The sequence below is a fragment of the Bombina bombina genome, chromosome 6 (assembly GCF_027579735.1).
Source record: "Bombina bombina isolate aBomBom1 chromosome 6, aBomBom1.pri, whole genome shotgun sequence".
NCBI lineage: Eukaryota > Metazoa > Chordata > Amphibia > Anura > Bombinatoridae > Bombina > Bombina bombina.
In genome coordinates this window covers 387,550,979-387,565,100 of record NC_069504.1, presented here as the reverse complement: position 1 = coordinate 387,565,100, position 14,122 = coordinate 387,550,979, and the positions used below count along the sequence as shown (strand labels likewise).

Here is a 14,122-nt window from a genome sequence, read left to right as displayed (position 1 = left end):
TACCACTGAGCCACCCACCTCTGAGGACTCACCGTCCCATGAGGTGCATACCCTACATTCATCTCCTTCTACACATGCAGCTTCCCGTAGCACGCTTGATCCTCCATCTGGAGGGGGCCTTTTACCACCATATTTTACTGTGCAGTTAAAAACGGCAGTATCTGAGGCCCTCAGTGCTTTACCTCGCCCTGCTAAGCACAAGCGAAAAGTTAAACATAGCTCTCCTGCCCCGGGGTCATCATGTAATATATTGGATTTAACTGCTCTGTCTCAGTTATCCGAGGAGGAGTTGCACTCTGAGGCTTCAGAGGATGAACTTTCTGGGACGGAGTCTGCTGCCTTTTATATTTAAGATTGAACACTTATGTTTTCTTCTAAAGCAAGTCCTGTCTTCATTAGAGGTTCCAGAGGCCAAGCTGCCTAATGAACCTTTGATTCCTAAATTAGACAGAGTTTAAGAGGACAGGGTAGTGCTTTAACTTTTCCTGTGCCTGTAAAGATGGCGAACATTATTAAGAACGAATGGGACAGAATTGGATCTTCCTTTTCCCCTTCGTCTTCCTTTAAAAAAATATTTCCGGTCTTGGACTCTCAATTGGAGTTGTGCGGTTCTGTCCCTAAGGTGGATGGGGCTATCTCCATGCTTGCCAAATGCACTACTATCCTGCTTGAGGATAGCTCGTTGTTCAGAGAGCCGATGGATAAAAAGATGGCAACTCTTCTAAGAAAGATATTTCAACATACGGGATATTTGATTCAACCGGCAGCTCCTGTTGCCGCGGTTGCTGGAGCAGCTACCTACTGGTGCGACTCCTTATCGGAATTAATCAAGGTAGAGGGTCCCCTTGATGTTATTTAAGAAAGAATTAAGGCCTTGAGAATTGCTAATTCTTTTGTCTGTGATGCAAACATGCAGATTATTCGCCTAAATGCTAAGGCTTCTGGCTTTTCTGTTCAGGCCTGTCGGGCGTTCTGGCAGACTTTAAGGGAAAGATTGTATTTGGTCCAGGCCTGGACTCCATTATCTCTACATTTACAGGGGGTAAGGGTGCCTTCCTTCCGCAAGATAAAAAGAACAAGTCTAAGGGACAAGTTTCTAATGTTCATTCCTTTTGTGCTGATAAATCCCAATGACAGCAGTCCTCCGCTTAGCCCGAGCAAACCAAGCATACTTGGAAGCTGGCTCAGTCCTGGAATAAGTCCAAGCAGAGCAAGAAGCCCGCCAAGACTAAATCAGCATGAAGGGGCAGCCCCAGAACCGGCTCTGGATCGTGTAGGGGGCAGACTGTCACTCCTTTAAGATGCTTGGCTCAGGGATGTGCAGGATCCATGGGTCCTGGAGGTCATAGCTCAGGTATACAAGATAGGTTTTAAGTCTCATCGATCCAAGGTCAGATTTCTCCTCTCAATCCTGTCTTCCAGACCAGAAAAGAGGGAAGCCTTTCTGGGGTGCGTGCGGATCTGTCCTCCTTAGGAGTCATTGTCCCGGTGCCTATCGCAGAAAGAAGTTTGGGATACTATTCAAAGCTTTTGTGGTCCCAAAGCAGGAGGATACAACAACACAAGAGAGTCTCTCCTAATATAAACGCTGACGTAAGTGGGGAACAAAGAAAAGTTCATCCAAAGGTACTGTTTGCAAACAGGCCAAATAAACCAGCTGTCCATAGCAAATAAAGCTTAATCAGAAAAACATAACAGCTTACCCCTCCGTTGTGATTCAACAGACGTGTTTAAAAGTTAGAAGCGGACTATCTAGGGTTCACTCAATTTCTGCAGTATTTCACCATGCATCGAATGCCCTGCCAGAACGCTGTGTGAATCCTCTCACACCTACGCGTCCGTGCAGCAAACACCTTTGATGTCACTGGGGGCGCGTCTGAGTAGATTCTCTGTGAATGGCCAGATGGTGGAACAGATCTTCCCCTTGATCAATGACCAACCAATGTGGTGACTCCTCTGATGATACCAACATGGGTGTAAAGGTCCTGCTCCTCCGTAATTGGTCTGTATCGGGTCAACTCCTATAATCCATAGCATGGAGCAAATTTCAGGGGCCCAAGTTGTCTCACCAGCTGTGCTCACTGTGGTTGGTCAGGGGAAGTATAGGCACAAAATAACGGAGCACCAGACAGGAGTATATGCTTAAAATAACAAATTTATTTGTAACTCTTTAAAAAGCCAGGAGACAAGGCCAAATTAAATAGAAAGGAGGTCAGCAAAACAAACAGCTGACGCGTTTCTGTTTGGAGCCGTAATAGAAGCTTCGATTATGGCTCCAAGCTGAAACGCGTCAGCTGTTTGTTTTGCTGACCTCCTTTCTATTTCATTTGGCCTGGTCTCCTGGCTTTTTAAAGAGTTACAAATAAATTTGTTATTTTAAGCATATACTCCTGGCTGGTGCTCCGTTATTTTGTGCCTATACCCAAAGAAGGAGGGAACTTTCCGCCCGATTCTGGACCTAAAGTGCTTAAACAAATTTCGAAATGTCCCCTCATTCAAGATGGAGACGATAAGGTCCATCTTTCCCTTAGTTCAGGAAGGACAGTTCATGACCACTATAGATCTGAAGGATGCTTACCTTCACGTTCCAATCCACAAGGATCACTTCCAGTTCCTAAGGTTTGCGTTCCTGGACCAGCACTTCCAGTTCATTGCACTTCCGTTTGGTCTAGCTACTGCTCCAAGAATTTTTACGATGGTTCTTGGAGTTCTCTTATCCCAAGTGCCAGGGTGGAATTCATGGGTACTATAATAGACTTCATATCCATGAGGATGTTTCTAACAGACCAGAGATGTTGCAAGCTAGCTTCAGGATGTCTTGCTGTCCGGACCTCCTTAAGTCCCTTTCTGGCTCAGTGTATGGAGGTGATTGGTCTGATAGTGTCCAGTATAGACATCATTCCCTTTGCCAAGTTCTGTCTCAGACCATTGCAACTGTGCATGCTGAGTCAGTGGAACGGCGATCATTCGGATCTGTCTCAACAGATTTCTCTGGACAACTGGTAGAGAGAATTGCTCTCTTGGTAGCTCTGTTCAGATCACCTGTCTCGAGGGCAGGGCTGCCACTAGAAATTTTGGGGCCCCTGACTTAACCATTGATCAGGGCCCCCCCCCCCTTCTTTGACATGTGCAATTTTTGACCAAGTGACTAAAACGTATATATGCACTTTATTCTTAAGTGTCTATTTAAACTTTGAAATGTTGTAAAGGTAGTAACATACACTGAAACACACACACACTCACACATAAGGATTCACATATAGACACTCTAGCAGACATGCAAAGAAATTCAGACACAGTCACCCAAACAGACACTTAGCACTTGTTTACATTGACCTGACAAGTAATGAGGTAAACAACAGTTTTGTAAAAAAAGGAGACATAGAAAACAAAATATGGCGTTCTGATTATCTTTTTGTAAAGGAAGATGCCAACTAAATGATGACAACAGCATGCAGTGGCTGAAAGGAAAGGCCCTGAACTGCCTAAACAATAATTTAAAGGTTAAATGGTAGATTGATGACTTCCGGAAAGGTCTCATTAGTCTCAAAGTCTGTAGAAAGATGTGAATAATCAGTAGTAAGGTCAAAATGTCCTAAAAAGGAACAGACAATGGACACACACACACACACAAACTCAAACTTGCAAGGAAACACCAACAGAGACACCCACAGAAAACACAGAAATACATACATACACACCCTCACAGAGACACCCACAGAAAATACACACCCTCACAGAGATATCCACAGAAAACACACAAAGACATACACACACCCTAACAGAGACACCCACAGAAAATACACACCCTCTCAGAGACATCCACAGAAAACACAGACATACATACACACACACAAACTCTCACAGAGACATCCACAGAAAACACAGACATACACACCCACCCTCACTGAGGCATCCAGAGAAAGTACACAAAGACAAACACACGCCCACCCTCACAGAGACACCCATAGAAAAAGCTCAGACATATGCACACACCCTCACAGACATCCACAGAAAATGCACAAAGACATACACACCCACCTTCACAGAGATACCAACAGAAAAAAAATACATACACACTCATAGAGACCAAAGCACAAAGACATAAACAAAGACACCCACAGAAACACTCACAGGAGGAAACATTTATGCACCTTGCATCCCCTAAAACAGGGTGTGACATGCATGATAAAAAAAATGCAGAAATTAAGAGATCACTTTTTAAATAATCATATTTGTAAATGTGGAAACAAAATAATTCTGTGAATTCAAAATTGTACATTAATGATCTGGGTAGATGGTTAGATGAAGAAAAGTACTTTTAAAAGGTTGACATGTGTTTGTTTGATATTTTCCCCATTTTCCCCAAACAAGAGCACCACTTCAAATATAGTCTACAAATGTTCCCATCTGTCAGCTGTACTTGTGGATTTTGAAAATGCTGTACTCTATATGGTCTTGGTGGAACCATAAGCTGTGGTACTCATACCATTAGATCTGGTTAAATGCAGGATTTAAGCTTGTTGGTATGCATTTCAAAATTAAGTCAGCTGTAGAGTAAACTGAACAGTTTTAAATTAACCTGTCTCATTTCCAACACTGAGCAATCTTATTCTGAGAGTATAACATGTTATGCAGATGTAAAAATGTTAGATAAAATGTCTCCTTGTATCTGGAAAGTCCTTGCATAAAGGGGCAGTAAACTGGAATGTAATATATATCATTTGTGTATTGAGGAGTAAACATTTCTGCATGGTTTTAAATATAGAATTTCTACAGCATTGTCAAATAATCATAAATACACTGCTGCTAAAAAAAAATGTGTTTTTACCTAATTCTCTTCACGGTTTGCAGGGTGCAATACATAGGTTTAACCTCTAGGGATGTCAACTCCAGAATTAAGGAGCATTTTTCCACCATATCAAAAGGGAAATCCACTACTCCGTTGGTCCAACATTTTGTCACTAAACATAACAGTAGTCTAGACTCCTTTAGATGGGCAGCAATAGAAAAAGCAAAAATTTCCAATAGAGGTTGCAATTTAGATGACATTTTGGCCAAAAGAGAGGTTTATTGGATCTTTACCCTAAAAACTAGACTCCCCCTGGAGTTAAATTCAAAATATGATATAATAAACTTCTGGGAATGAAATCGTCACTTGTTTCTGCTTTCCCCCTTTTTTTCTTTTTTCTCTTCTTCCTTTATAAGTTTCATTATTCATTTTTGTCTTTTTTACTAATAAGGAAGCTACTTATATTGGCATTTATTTTTGCTCTTATTATTTCTTTTAATATTAGTTATTAAATAATAATATTATAAGTATAGCTAATTCTTTCACTTTTTATTCATCTCTGCTGAAAATATCCTGATTGACATTCTTTTTATCTTCAGCTTTGCCTTGATGTATGCATAATATATATTTACTATTTATCTATTTATTTTGCCCCCTTTTCTTTCTCCTTTTCTCTATCTATCATTGCTACTTGAGCTCTACCTGGCATATAGGGTTAACTTCTTAGGTTATCTTCTGTTTTGTAAAATAGGCGTGCTTTTGTTCATATGTTTTAAACCAATCAGCATGCAATGTACTGTTTTTAAAATCACTACCAACTGTGACACCTTAGGCTATGATTACGGCCAAGCGCCGAAACATGTAAGCCCATTGGTGTCTCGCCTGTCTTACCTCTGCTTTTTTCACTGTTGCCCTTGTTTGCAACTTTTAAACTTTTGTTTAAATAAAGAACATTTTATTAATTTATATTGGGATCCGTTCCTTCTTCTACTATTTGCTATAAAGTTAAGGTTGCCAGAATTCTTTCGTTTGTCCAGAATGGACTGGAGAGGGGACAGATTTCGGCCCTGTCTGTTTTACTGCACAAGAGGCTCTCTGAGCTTCCAGATGTACAGTCCTTTGTTAAGGCTCTGACTAGGATCAGACCTGTGTTTAGATCTAAGGCTCCTCCTTGGAGTCTAAATCTTGTTCTTAAGGTTTTGCAACGGGCTCCGTTTGAGCCTACCTATGACCTCTGGTTATTAAGCTCCGTATTTTGCTGCATTCGCCGGCCCTAATACGCTCGCCTCACGTTGCCGCCGCGGACCTGAATACATTCGCCAAAGTTATCAAGAAAGCTGTCAAGAAGCCGCGCACCAAGTACGGAGCAATGAGCAGCGGACTGTTGTTAACTAACAGTCATCGATCTCGCTGCTCATCGGCTTCTTCGCAGCTTTCTTGCTAGCCTGTCACTAAGCACCCACACTATACTATACTGTTTACCCCCTAAACCGCCACTCCCGGAGCCCACCGCAACTAAATAAACTTATTAACCCCTAAACCGCCGCTCCCGGACCCCACCTCAACTCTAATAAATATATGAACCCCTAAACCGCCGCTCCCGGACCCCACCACAACTCTAATAAATATATTAACCCCTAAACCGCCGCTCCCGGATCCTGCCGCCACTATAATAAATATATGAACCCCTAAACCGCCGCTCCCGGACCCCGCCGCCACCTACATTATACCTATTAACCCCTAATCTGCTGCCCCCTATACCACCGCCACCTACATAAACTTATTAACCCCTATCCTGCCGCTCCCGGACCCCGCTGCAACTAAATACATTGTTTAACCCCTAAACCGCCGCTCCCGGACCCCGCCGCAACTAAATAAGTTGTTTAACCCCTAAGCCGCCGCTCCTGGACCCCGCCGCCACCTACATTAAACTTATTAACCCCTATCCTGCCCCCCCTACACCGCCGCCACTATATTATAGTTATTTACCCCTAAACCTAAGTCTAACACTAACCCTAACACCCCCTAACTTAAATATTATTTTAATAAATCTAAATAAAAATTACTCTTATTAACTAAATTATTCCTATTTAAAACTAAATACTTACCTATAAAATAAACCCTAAGATAGCTACAATATAATTAATAATTATATTGTAGCTATTTTAGGATTTATTTTTATTTTACAGGCAACTTTGTATTTATTTTAACTAGGTACAATAGTTATTAAATAGTTATTAACTATTTAATAACTACCTAGCAAAAATAATTACAAAATTACCTGTAAAATAAATCCTAACCTAAGTTACAATTAAACCTAACACTATGCTATCATTAAATAAATTAAATAAATTACCTACAATTTCCTAAAATTAATTACAATTAAATAAACTAAACTATAGTAAAAAAACAAACAAACACTAAATTACAGAAAATAAAAAAAGAATTACAAGAAGTTTAAACTAATTCCACCTAATCTAAGCCCCTTAATAAAATAATAAAGCCCCCCAAAATAAAAAAATGCCCTACCCTATTCTAAATTAAAAAGTAATCAGCTTTTTTACCAGCCCTTAAAAGGGCTTTTTGTGGGGCATTGCCCCAAAGTAATCAGCTCTTTTACCTGTAAAAAAAAATACAACCCCCCCAACATTAAAACCCACCACCCACATACCCCTACTCTAACCCACCCAAACCCCCCTTAATAAAACCTAACACTAACCCCCTGAAGATCACCCTACCTTGAGTCGTCTTCACCCAACCGGGCCGAAATCTTCATCCAAGGGGCGCAGAAGAGGTCCTTCATCCGGTAGAAGTCTTCATCCAGGCGGTGTCTTCAGTCTTCATCCATCCGGAGCGGAACGGAGCCATCTTCCAAGGAGCCGACGCGGAGCCATCCTCTTCATCCGGAGTCTTCTTACACAATGACGGTACCGTTAAGTGACGTCATCCAAGATGGCGTCTCTTCAATTCCGATTGGCTGATAGGATTCTATCAGCCAATCGGAATTAAGGTAGGAAAAATCTGATTGGCTGATTCAATCAGCCAATCAGATTGAAGTTCAATCCGATTGGCTGATCCAATCAGCCAGTCGGATTGAGCTTGCATTCTATTGGCTGATTATAACAGCCAATAGAATGCAAGCTCAATACGATTGGCTGATTGGATCAAGGTAGGGTGATCTTCAGGGGGTTAGTGTTTTTAAGGGGGGTTTGGGTGGGTTAGAGTAGGGGTATGTGGGTGGTGGGTTTTAATGGGGGGGGGGTTGTATTTTTTTTTACAGGTAAAAGAGCTTATTACTTTGGGGCAATGCCCCGCGAAAGCCCTTTTAAGGGCTGGTAAAAGAGCTGATTACTTTGTAATTTAGAATAGGGTAGGGCATTTTTTTATTTTGGGGGGCTTTATTATTTTATTAGGGGGCTTAGATTAGGTGTAATTAGTTTAAACTTCTTGTAATTCTTTTTTTATTTTCTGTAATTTAGTGTTTTTTTGTTTTTTTTTGTACTATAGTTTAGTTTATTTAATTGTAATTAATTTTAGGTAATTGTAGGTAATTTATTTAATTTATTTAATGATAGTGTAGTGTTAGATTTAATTGTAACTTAGGTTAAGATTTATTTTACAGGTAATTTTGTAATTATTTTAGCTAGGTAGTTATTAAATAGTTAATAACTATTTAATAACTATTGTACCTAGTTAAAATAAATACAAAGTTGCCTGTAAAATAAAAATAAATCCTAAAATAGCTACAATATAATTATTAGTTATATTGTAGCTATCTTAGGGTTTATTTTACAGGTAAGTATTTAGTTTTAAATAGGATTAATTTAGTTAATACGAGTAATATTATTTAGATTTATTAAAATAATATTTAAGTTAGGGGGTGTTAGTGTTAGACTTAGGTTTAGGGGTTAATAACTTTAATATAGGTGGCGGCGGTATAGGGGGGCAGATTAGGGGTTAATAGATATTATGTAGGTGGCGGCGGGGTCCGGGAGCGGCGGTTTAGGGGTTAACATATTTATTATAGTTGCGGCGGGGTCCGGGAGCGGCGGTTTAGGGGTTAATAAGTATAATGTAGGTGGCGGCGGTGTAGGGGGGGGCAGATTAGGGGTGTTTAGACTTGGGGTACATGTTAGGGTGTTAGGTGCAGACATCTTCCATAGGAATCAATGGGATATTGAGCAGCAGCGAACATGAGCTTTCGCTATGGTCAGACTCTCATTGATTCCTATGGGATCCGCCACCTCCAGGACGGCGGATAGAAAACCAGGTACGCTGGGCCGGAAAAGTGCCGAGCGTACCTGCTAGGAATTTGATAACTGCCAAAAGTAGTCAGATTGTGCCTAATTTGCGTTCGGCACATCTGGAGTGACGTAAGAATCGATCTGTGTCGGACTGAGTCCGGCGGATTGTAGCTTACGTCACTAGATTCTACTTTTGCCGGTCTGTAGGGCTTCATAACTATGGCGAATCAGCCTCGCCACAAATACGCTTCGGAATTCCAGCGTATTTGAGGTTGACGGCTTGATAACTAGAGGCCTATGCATGAAATTGACATTAAATTGTTGTCCTGGAAGGTTCTTTTTCTACTGGCTATTGCTTCAGCACGCAGAGTATCTGAGATTGCTGCCTTGCAATGTGAGCCTTCTTATCTGGTGTTCCATTCTGATAAGGCTGTCCTACGTACTAAGTTAGATTTTCTTCCTAAGGTCATGTCAGACCGCAGCATCAATCAAGAGATTGTGTTTCATTCCTTGTGTCCCAATCCTTCTTCTTCGAAGGAACGTTTACTTCATAATTTGGACGTGGTTCATGCCTTGAAGTTCTATCTTCAGGCTACTAAGGATTTTACAAAACAAACAACAAAGTATTGCACACATCCAAACTAATGAGACCACATATTATAAATGCTGCAAAAATGCCTGCAAAAAACTTTATACTTTTAAATAAAATTGGGATCTTAGTCACACAATATGGCCATATTCTGCTCAGCCAGTCACCACTTACAAGGTGTCCCAAGATAGATTGGTCCTAACACTATACATTTTAGCCTTACTGGGTTGAATCATTTGATTCTAATATACCAAAATAGAATTCCAACACTGCAGTACTATGCCTCAAATCAAGACTGCATAAAATGAAGCTCCCTGGCTTTATACATATATATATGTGTATGTATATATATATATATATATATATATATATATATATATATATATATATATATCTCAATTACACTGTCTGGATCACACCTGAGCCCAGTAAGGCTAAAATGTATAGTGTTAGCACCAGTCTATCTTGGGACACCTTGTAAGTGGTGACTGGCTGAGCAGAATATGGCCAATACTTTGTTTGTTTGTTTTGTATATACTTTGGTCATTTTGGCAGCACTCCCACAATATGTGTACTAATATGTTATATGTTTTTGTTAGGTATGCTTAACCAAACCCCCTTGTTGTATTTACTAAGGATTTTAGACAAACTTCTTCCTTGTTTGTTGTCTTTTTTGGGAAGTGTAAGGGTCAGAGGGTCTCTTCGACTTCCTTATCTTTTTGGTTAAGGAGTGTTATCCACTTTACTTATGAGACAGTGGGACAAAACCTCCTTAGAGGATTACGGCTCATTCCACTAGAGCAGTGGCTTCCTCTTGGGCCTCTAAGAACGAGGCCTCTATGGATCAGATTTGTAAGGTGGCTACCTGGTCCTCCTTATATACTTTTTCTAAATTTTACAAGTTTGATGTTTTTGCTTCGGCTGAAGCAGCTTTCGGGAGAAAAGTTTTGCAGACTGTGGTGCCCTCAGATTAGGGTCCGCCTCTCTTTTTGACCCTCCCGTTATCATTCAGTGTCCTCTAGAGCTTGGGTATAGTTTTCCCAACAGTAAGGAATGATGCCGTGGACTCTTCTTATATTAAGAAGGATAACATAAATTATGCTTATCAGATCATTTTATTTCCTTCTGTATAAGGAGAGTCCACGTCCCCCGCCTGTGTTCTCCGATGGGCGGCCCTCTAAATTACATTTTAATTTTTTTTTAATCCAGTGTCCTCTAGAGCTTGGGTATTTGTTTCCCCAAGTAATGAATTAAGTTGAAAAACATAAATTATGCTTACCTGATAATTTACTTTCCATCTGTACGAGGAAAGTCCACGGCTCCCGCACGGTTTTCCATTGGGCGGACCTAAATTTTCTTTTGCATTTCTTCTGGCACCATTTATACCCTGATATTTTGCCTACTGTTCCTTGTTCCCTCGGCAGAATGACTGGAGGATGAGGGAAGTGGGAGAGGTATTTAAGCCTTTGGCTGGGGTGTCTTTGCCTCCTCCTGGTGGACAGGTTCAGTATTTCCCAACAGTAAGGAATGATGCCGTGGACTCTCCTTATACAGAAGGAAATTAAATTATCTGGTAAGACTAATTTATGTTTTTATTTCTATTAGAACCCCTTCATAGTTTGTGTGTGTGTACATATCTTAGTTTAGAAAAATCAGCACATGATTCATCAACCATTATGGTATACTTTTCCGAGTCTATGATGTAACAGGATAAAGGGGAAATTTTAAAGATGTACTGCTCTATATAAACAAAAATGGCTATGTGGGACAATATCACAAAAGGAGGAATCTAAGAATGATTTCAATACGCTTAAAGCGACATGAAACCCAACAATTTCCTTTGATGATTCATATAGAACATACACTTTTAAACAACTTTCCAATTTACTTCTATTATCAAATTTTCTTAATTCTTTTGGTATCCTTTATTGAAGGAGCAAAACTTCACTACTGAGAGCTAACTGAACACATCTAGTGAGCCAATGAAAAGTGGTATGTGCAGCCACCAATCAGCAGCTAGTAGTAGTAGTGCTTTTCTGCTCCTGAGCATACAGCATACTTAAGTATGCTTTTATACAAACGACACCCAAAGAACAAAGCAAATTTGAAAATAGAAGTAAATTGAAAAGTTGTTTAAAATGGCATGCTATACCTAAATCATAAAATTAAATTTTTATCTTATATGTATTCTTAATGTTATATAGAGCCAATGACTAATGTGACATGTTGCTTATTTTTTTCTTTCCTGTAGATAAAAGTGCAGCATTTAAACATTAAAAATATTGTGTTTCATTAAATAAGTAAATTTATGGTTACTCTAAAAGGAAGTGCATGATTATATTCAACCAGTTGTAGGATATTTTTAAAGAAATTACTTTTAAAATGCTACAATCTCACAAAAAGCTGGGGTCCACTTACATTATAAGATCTTAAGGCTTTGTTTTATGCTCAGGGTTTGCTTTTGCCTTTAAAAATATTTTTACTACTACTTGCCCACTTTTCTAAAAGTTTTGCTAATTTTCAATCACTTTCTTGAAATTTTATTCTCATTATTGCAGACCTCATATCCAAGTGGAGAGGTCTCCTCGAGATGAGGTGTTTCCTGGTCTAGACAGTCCTCCAACATCTGCTCAAGTTTTACCCAACTTGCATGATGATCAGGTGCAAGGTGAATATGAAACTGTTTTGGATATGCAGACATTTCCTTCAGACCCTATTTATGATGATGCAGAAGGAAGTGCATTTCCAGAATATCTAGAGTTGATTCCAGATTCACCAAACTTACGGTAAGTCAGTGATGTAGCACTTTATATCTTAAATATTTTATAAATATTACAAACCTCAGAGAGGGAAATACTTATTGTATAGTGGTACATAGTTCATCAGTAGTCTGTAACATATACTTTCTTCTATAAAGGTAAGACAAGTCCACGGATTCATCCTTTATTTGTTGGATATAGTCCTCCTGCTAACAGGAAGTGGCAAAGAGCACCACAGCAGAGCTGTCTATATAGCTCCTCCCTTAGCTCCACCCCCCAATCATTCTCTTTGCCTACTCTAAGTACTAGGAAGGGTGAAGTGAAAGAGGTGATAAAATATTAGTTTTTAATCTCTGAGACTGACTGCTTGGAGATTGAACGCTTGATCTTATCCAAGCGGGGGTCCAAGACGGTCATAGATACCTTGATTCAGGCTCGAAAGCCTGTCACCAGGAAAATTTATCATAAGATATGGCGTAAATATCTTTATTGGTGAAAATCCAAAGGCTACTCATGGAGTAAGATCAGGATTCCAAGGATTTTGTCCTTTCTCCAAGAAGGATTGGAGAAGGGGCTATCAGCAAGTTCCTTAAAGGGACAGATATCTGCTTTATCAATTCTACTGCACAAATGTCTGGCAGATGTTCCAGACGTTCAGTCATTCTGTCAGGCTTTAGTTAGAATTAAGCCTGTGTTTAAACCTGTTGCTCCGCCATGGAGTTTGAACTTAGTTCTTAAGGTTCTTCAAGGGGTTCCGTTTGAACCTATGCATTCCATAGATATTAAGCTTCTATCTTGGAAAGTTCTGTTTTTAGTTGCTATCTCTTCGGCTCGAAGAGTTTCTGAACTATCTGCATTGCAATGCGACTCGTCTTATCTTGTTTTCCATGCTGATAAGGTGGTTTTGCGTACCAAACCTGGATTCCTTCCTAAGGTTGTTACTAATAAGAATAGTAATCAGGAAATTGTTGTTCCTTCTCTATGTCCTAATCCTTCCTCTAAGATGGAGCGTCTATTGCACAACTTGGACGTGGTTCGTGCTTTAAAGTTTTACTTGCAAGCGACCAAAGATTTCCATCAAACATCTTCTTTGTTTGTTGTCTATTCTGGAAAACGTAGAGATCAAAAAGCTACGGCTACCTCTCTTGCCTTTTGGCTGAAAAGCATCATCCGTTTGGCATACGAGACTGCTGGTCAGCAGCCTCCTGAAAAAATTACAGTTCACTCTACTAGAGCGGTGGCTTCCACATGAGCTTTTAAAAATTATGCTTCTGTTGAACAGATTTGTAAGGCTGCGACTTGGTCTTCGCTTCATACCTTTTCCAAATTTTACAAATTTGATACCTTTGCTTCTTCGGAGGCTATTTTTGGGAGAAAAGTTCTTCAAGCAGTGGTGCCTACTGTTTAACCATCTGTCTTGTCCCTCCCGTTCATCCGTGTCCTGTAGCTTTGGTATTGTATCCCACAAGTAAAGGATGAATCCGTGGACTCGTCTTACCTTTATAGAAGAAAACTAAATTTATGCTTACCTGATAAATTGATTTCTTCTATGGTAAGACGAGTCCACGGCCCGCCCTGTCATTTTAAGACAGATTATATTTTTTTTATTTAAACTTCAGTCACCTCTGCACCTTGTAGTTTCTCCTTTTTCTTCCTGTACCTTCGGTTGAATGACTGGGGGTGGAGCTAAGGGAGGAGCTATAGAGACAGCTCTGCTGTGGTGCTCTTTGCCACTTCC

The 14,122-nt window shown here is 40.0% G+C and overlaps 1 protein-coding gene across 5 annotated transcripts in view; it reads left to right on the top strand.

The window, feature by feature from the left end:
* ARHGEF37 (Rho guanine nucleotide exchange factor 37) overlaps positions 1-14,122 on the top strand; it is a 300,854-nt gene that overhangs the window by 84,131 nt on the left and 202,601 nt on the right. For all 5 annotated transcript variants that reach the window (XM_053717097.1, XM_053717094.1, XM_053717098.1 and 2 more), the window contains one exon: positions 12,184-12,411. In XM_053717097.1, the coding sequence (XP_053573072.1) occupies positions 12,184-12,411 (228 nt within the window). The remainder of the gene's footprint in view (positions 1-12,183; positions 12,412-14,122) is intronic.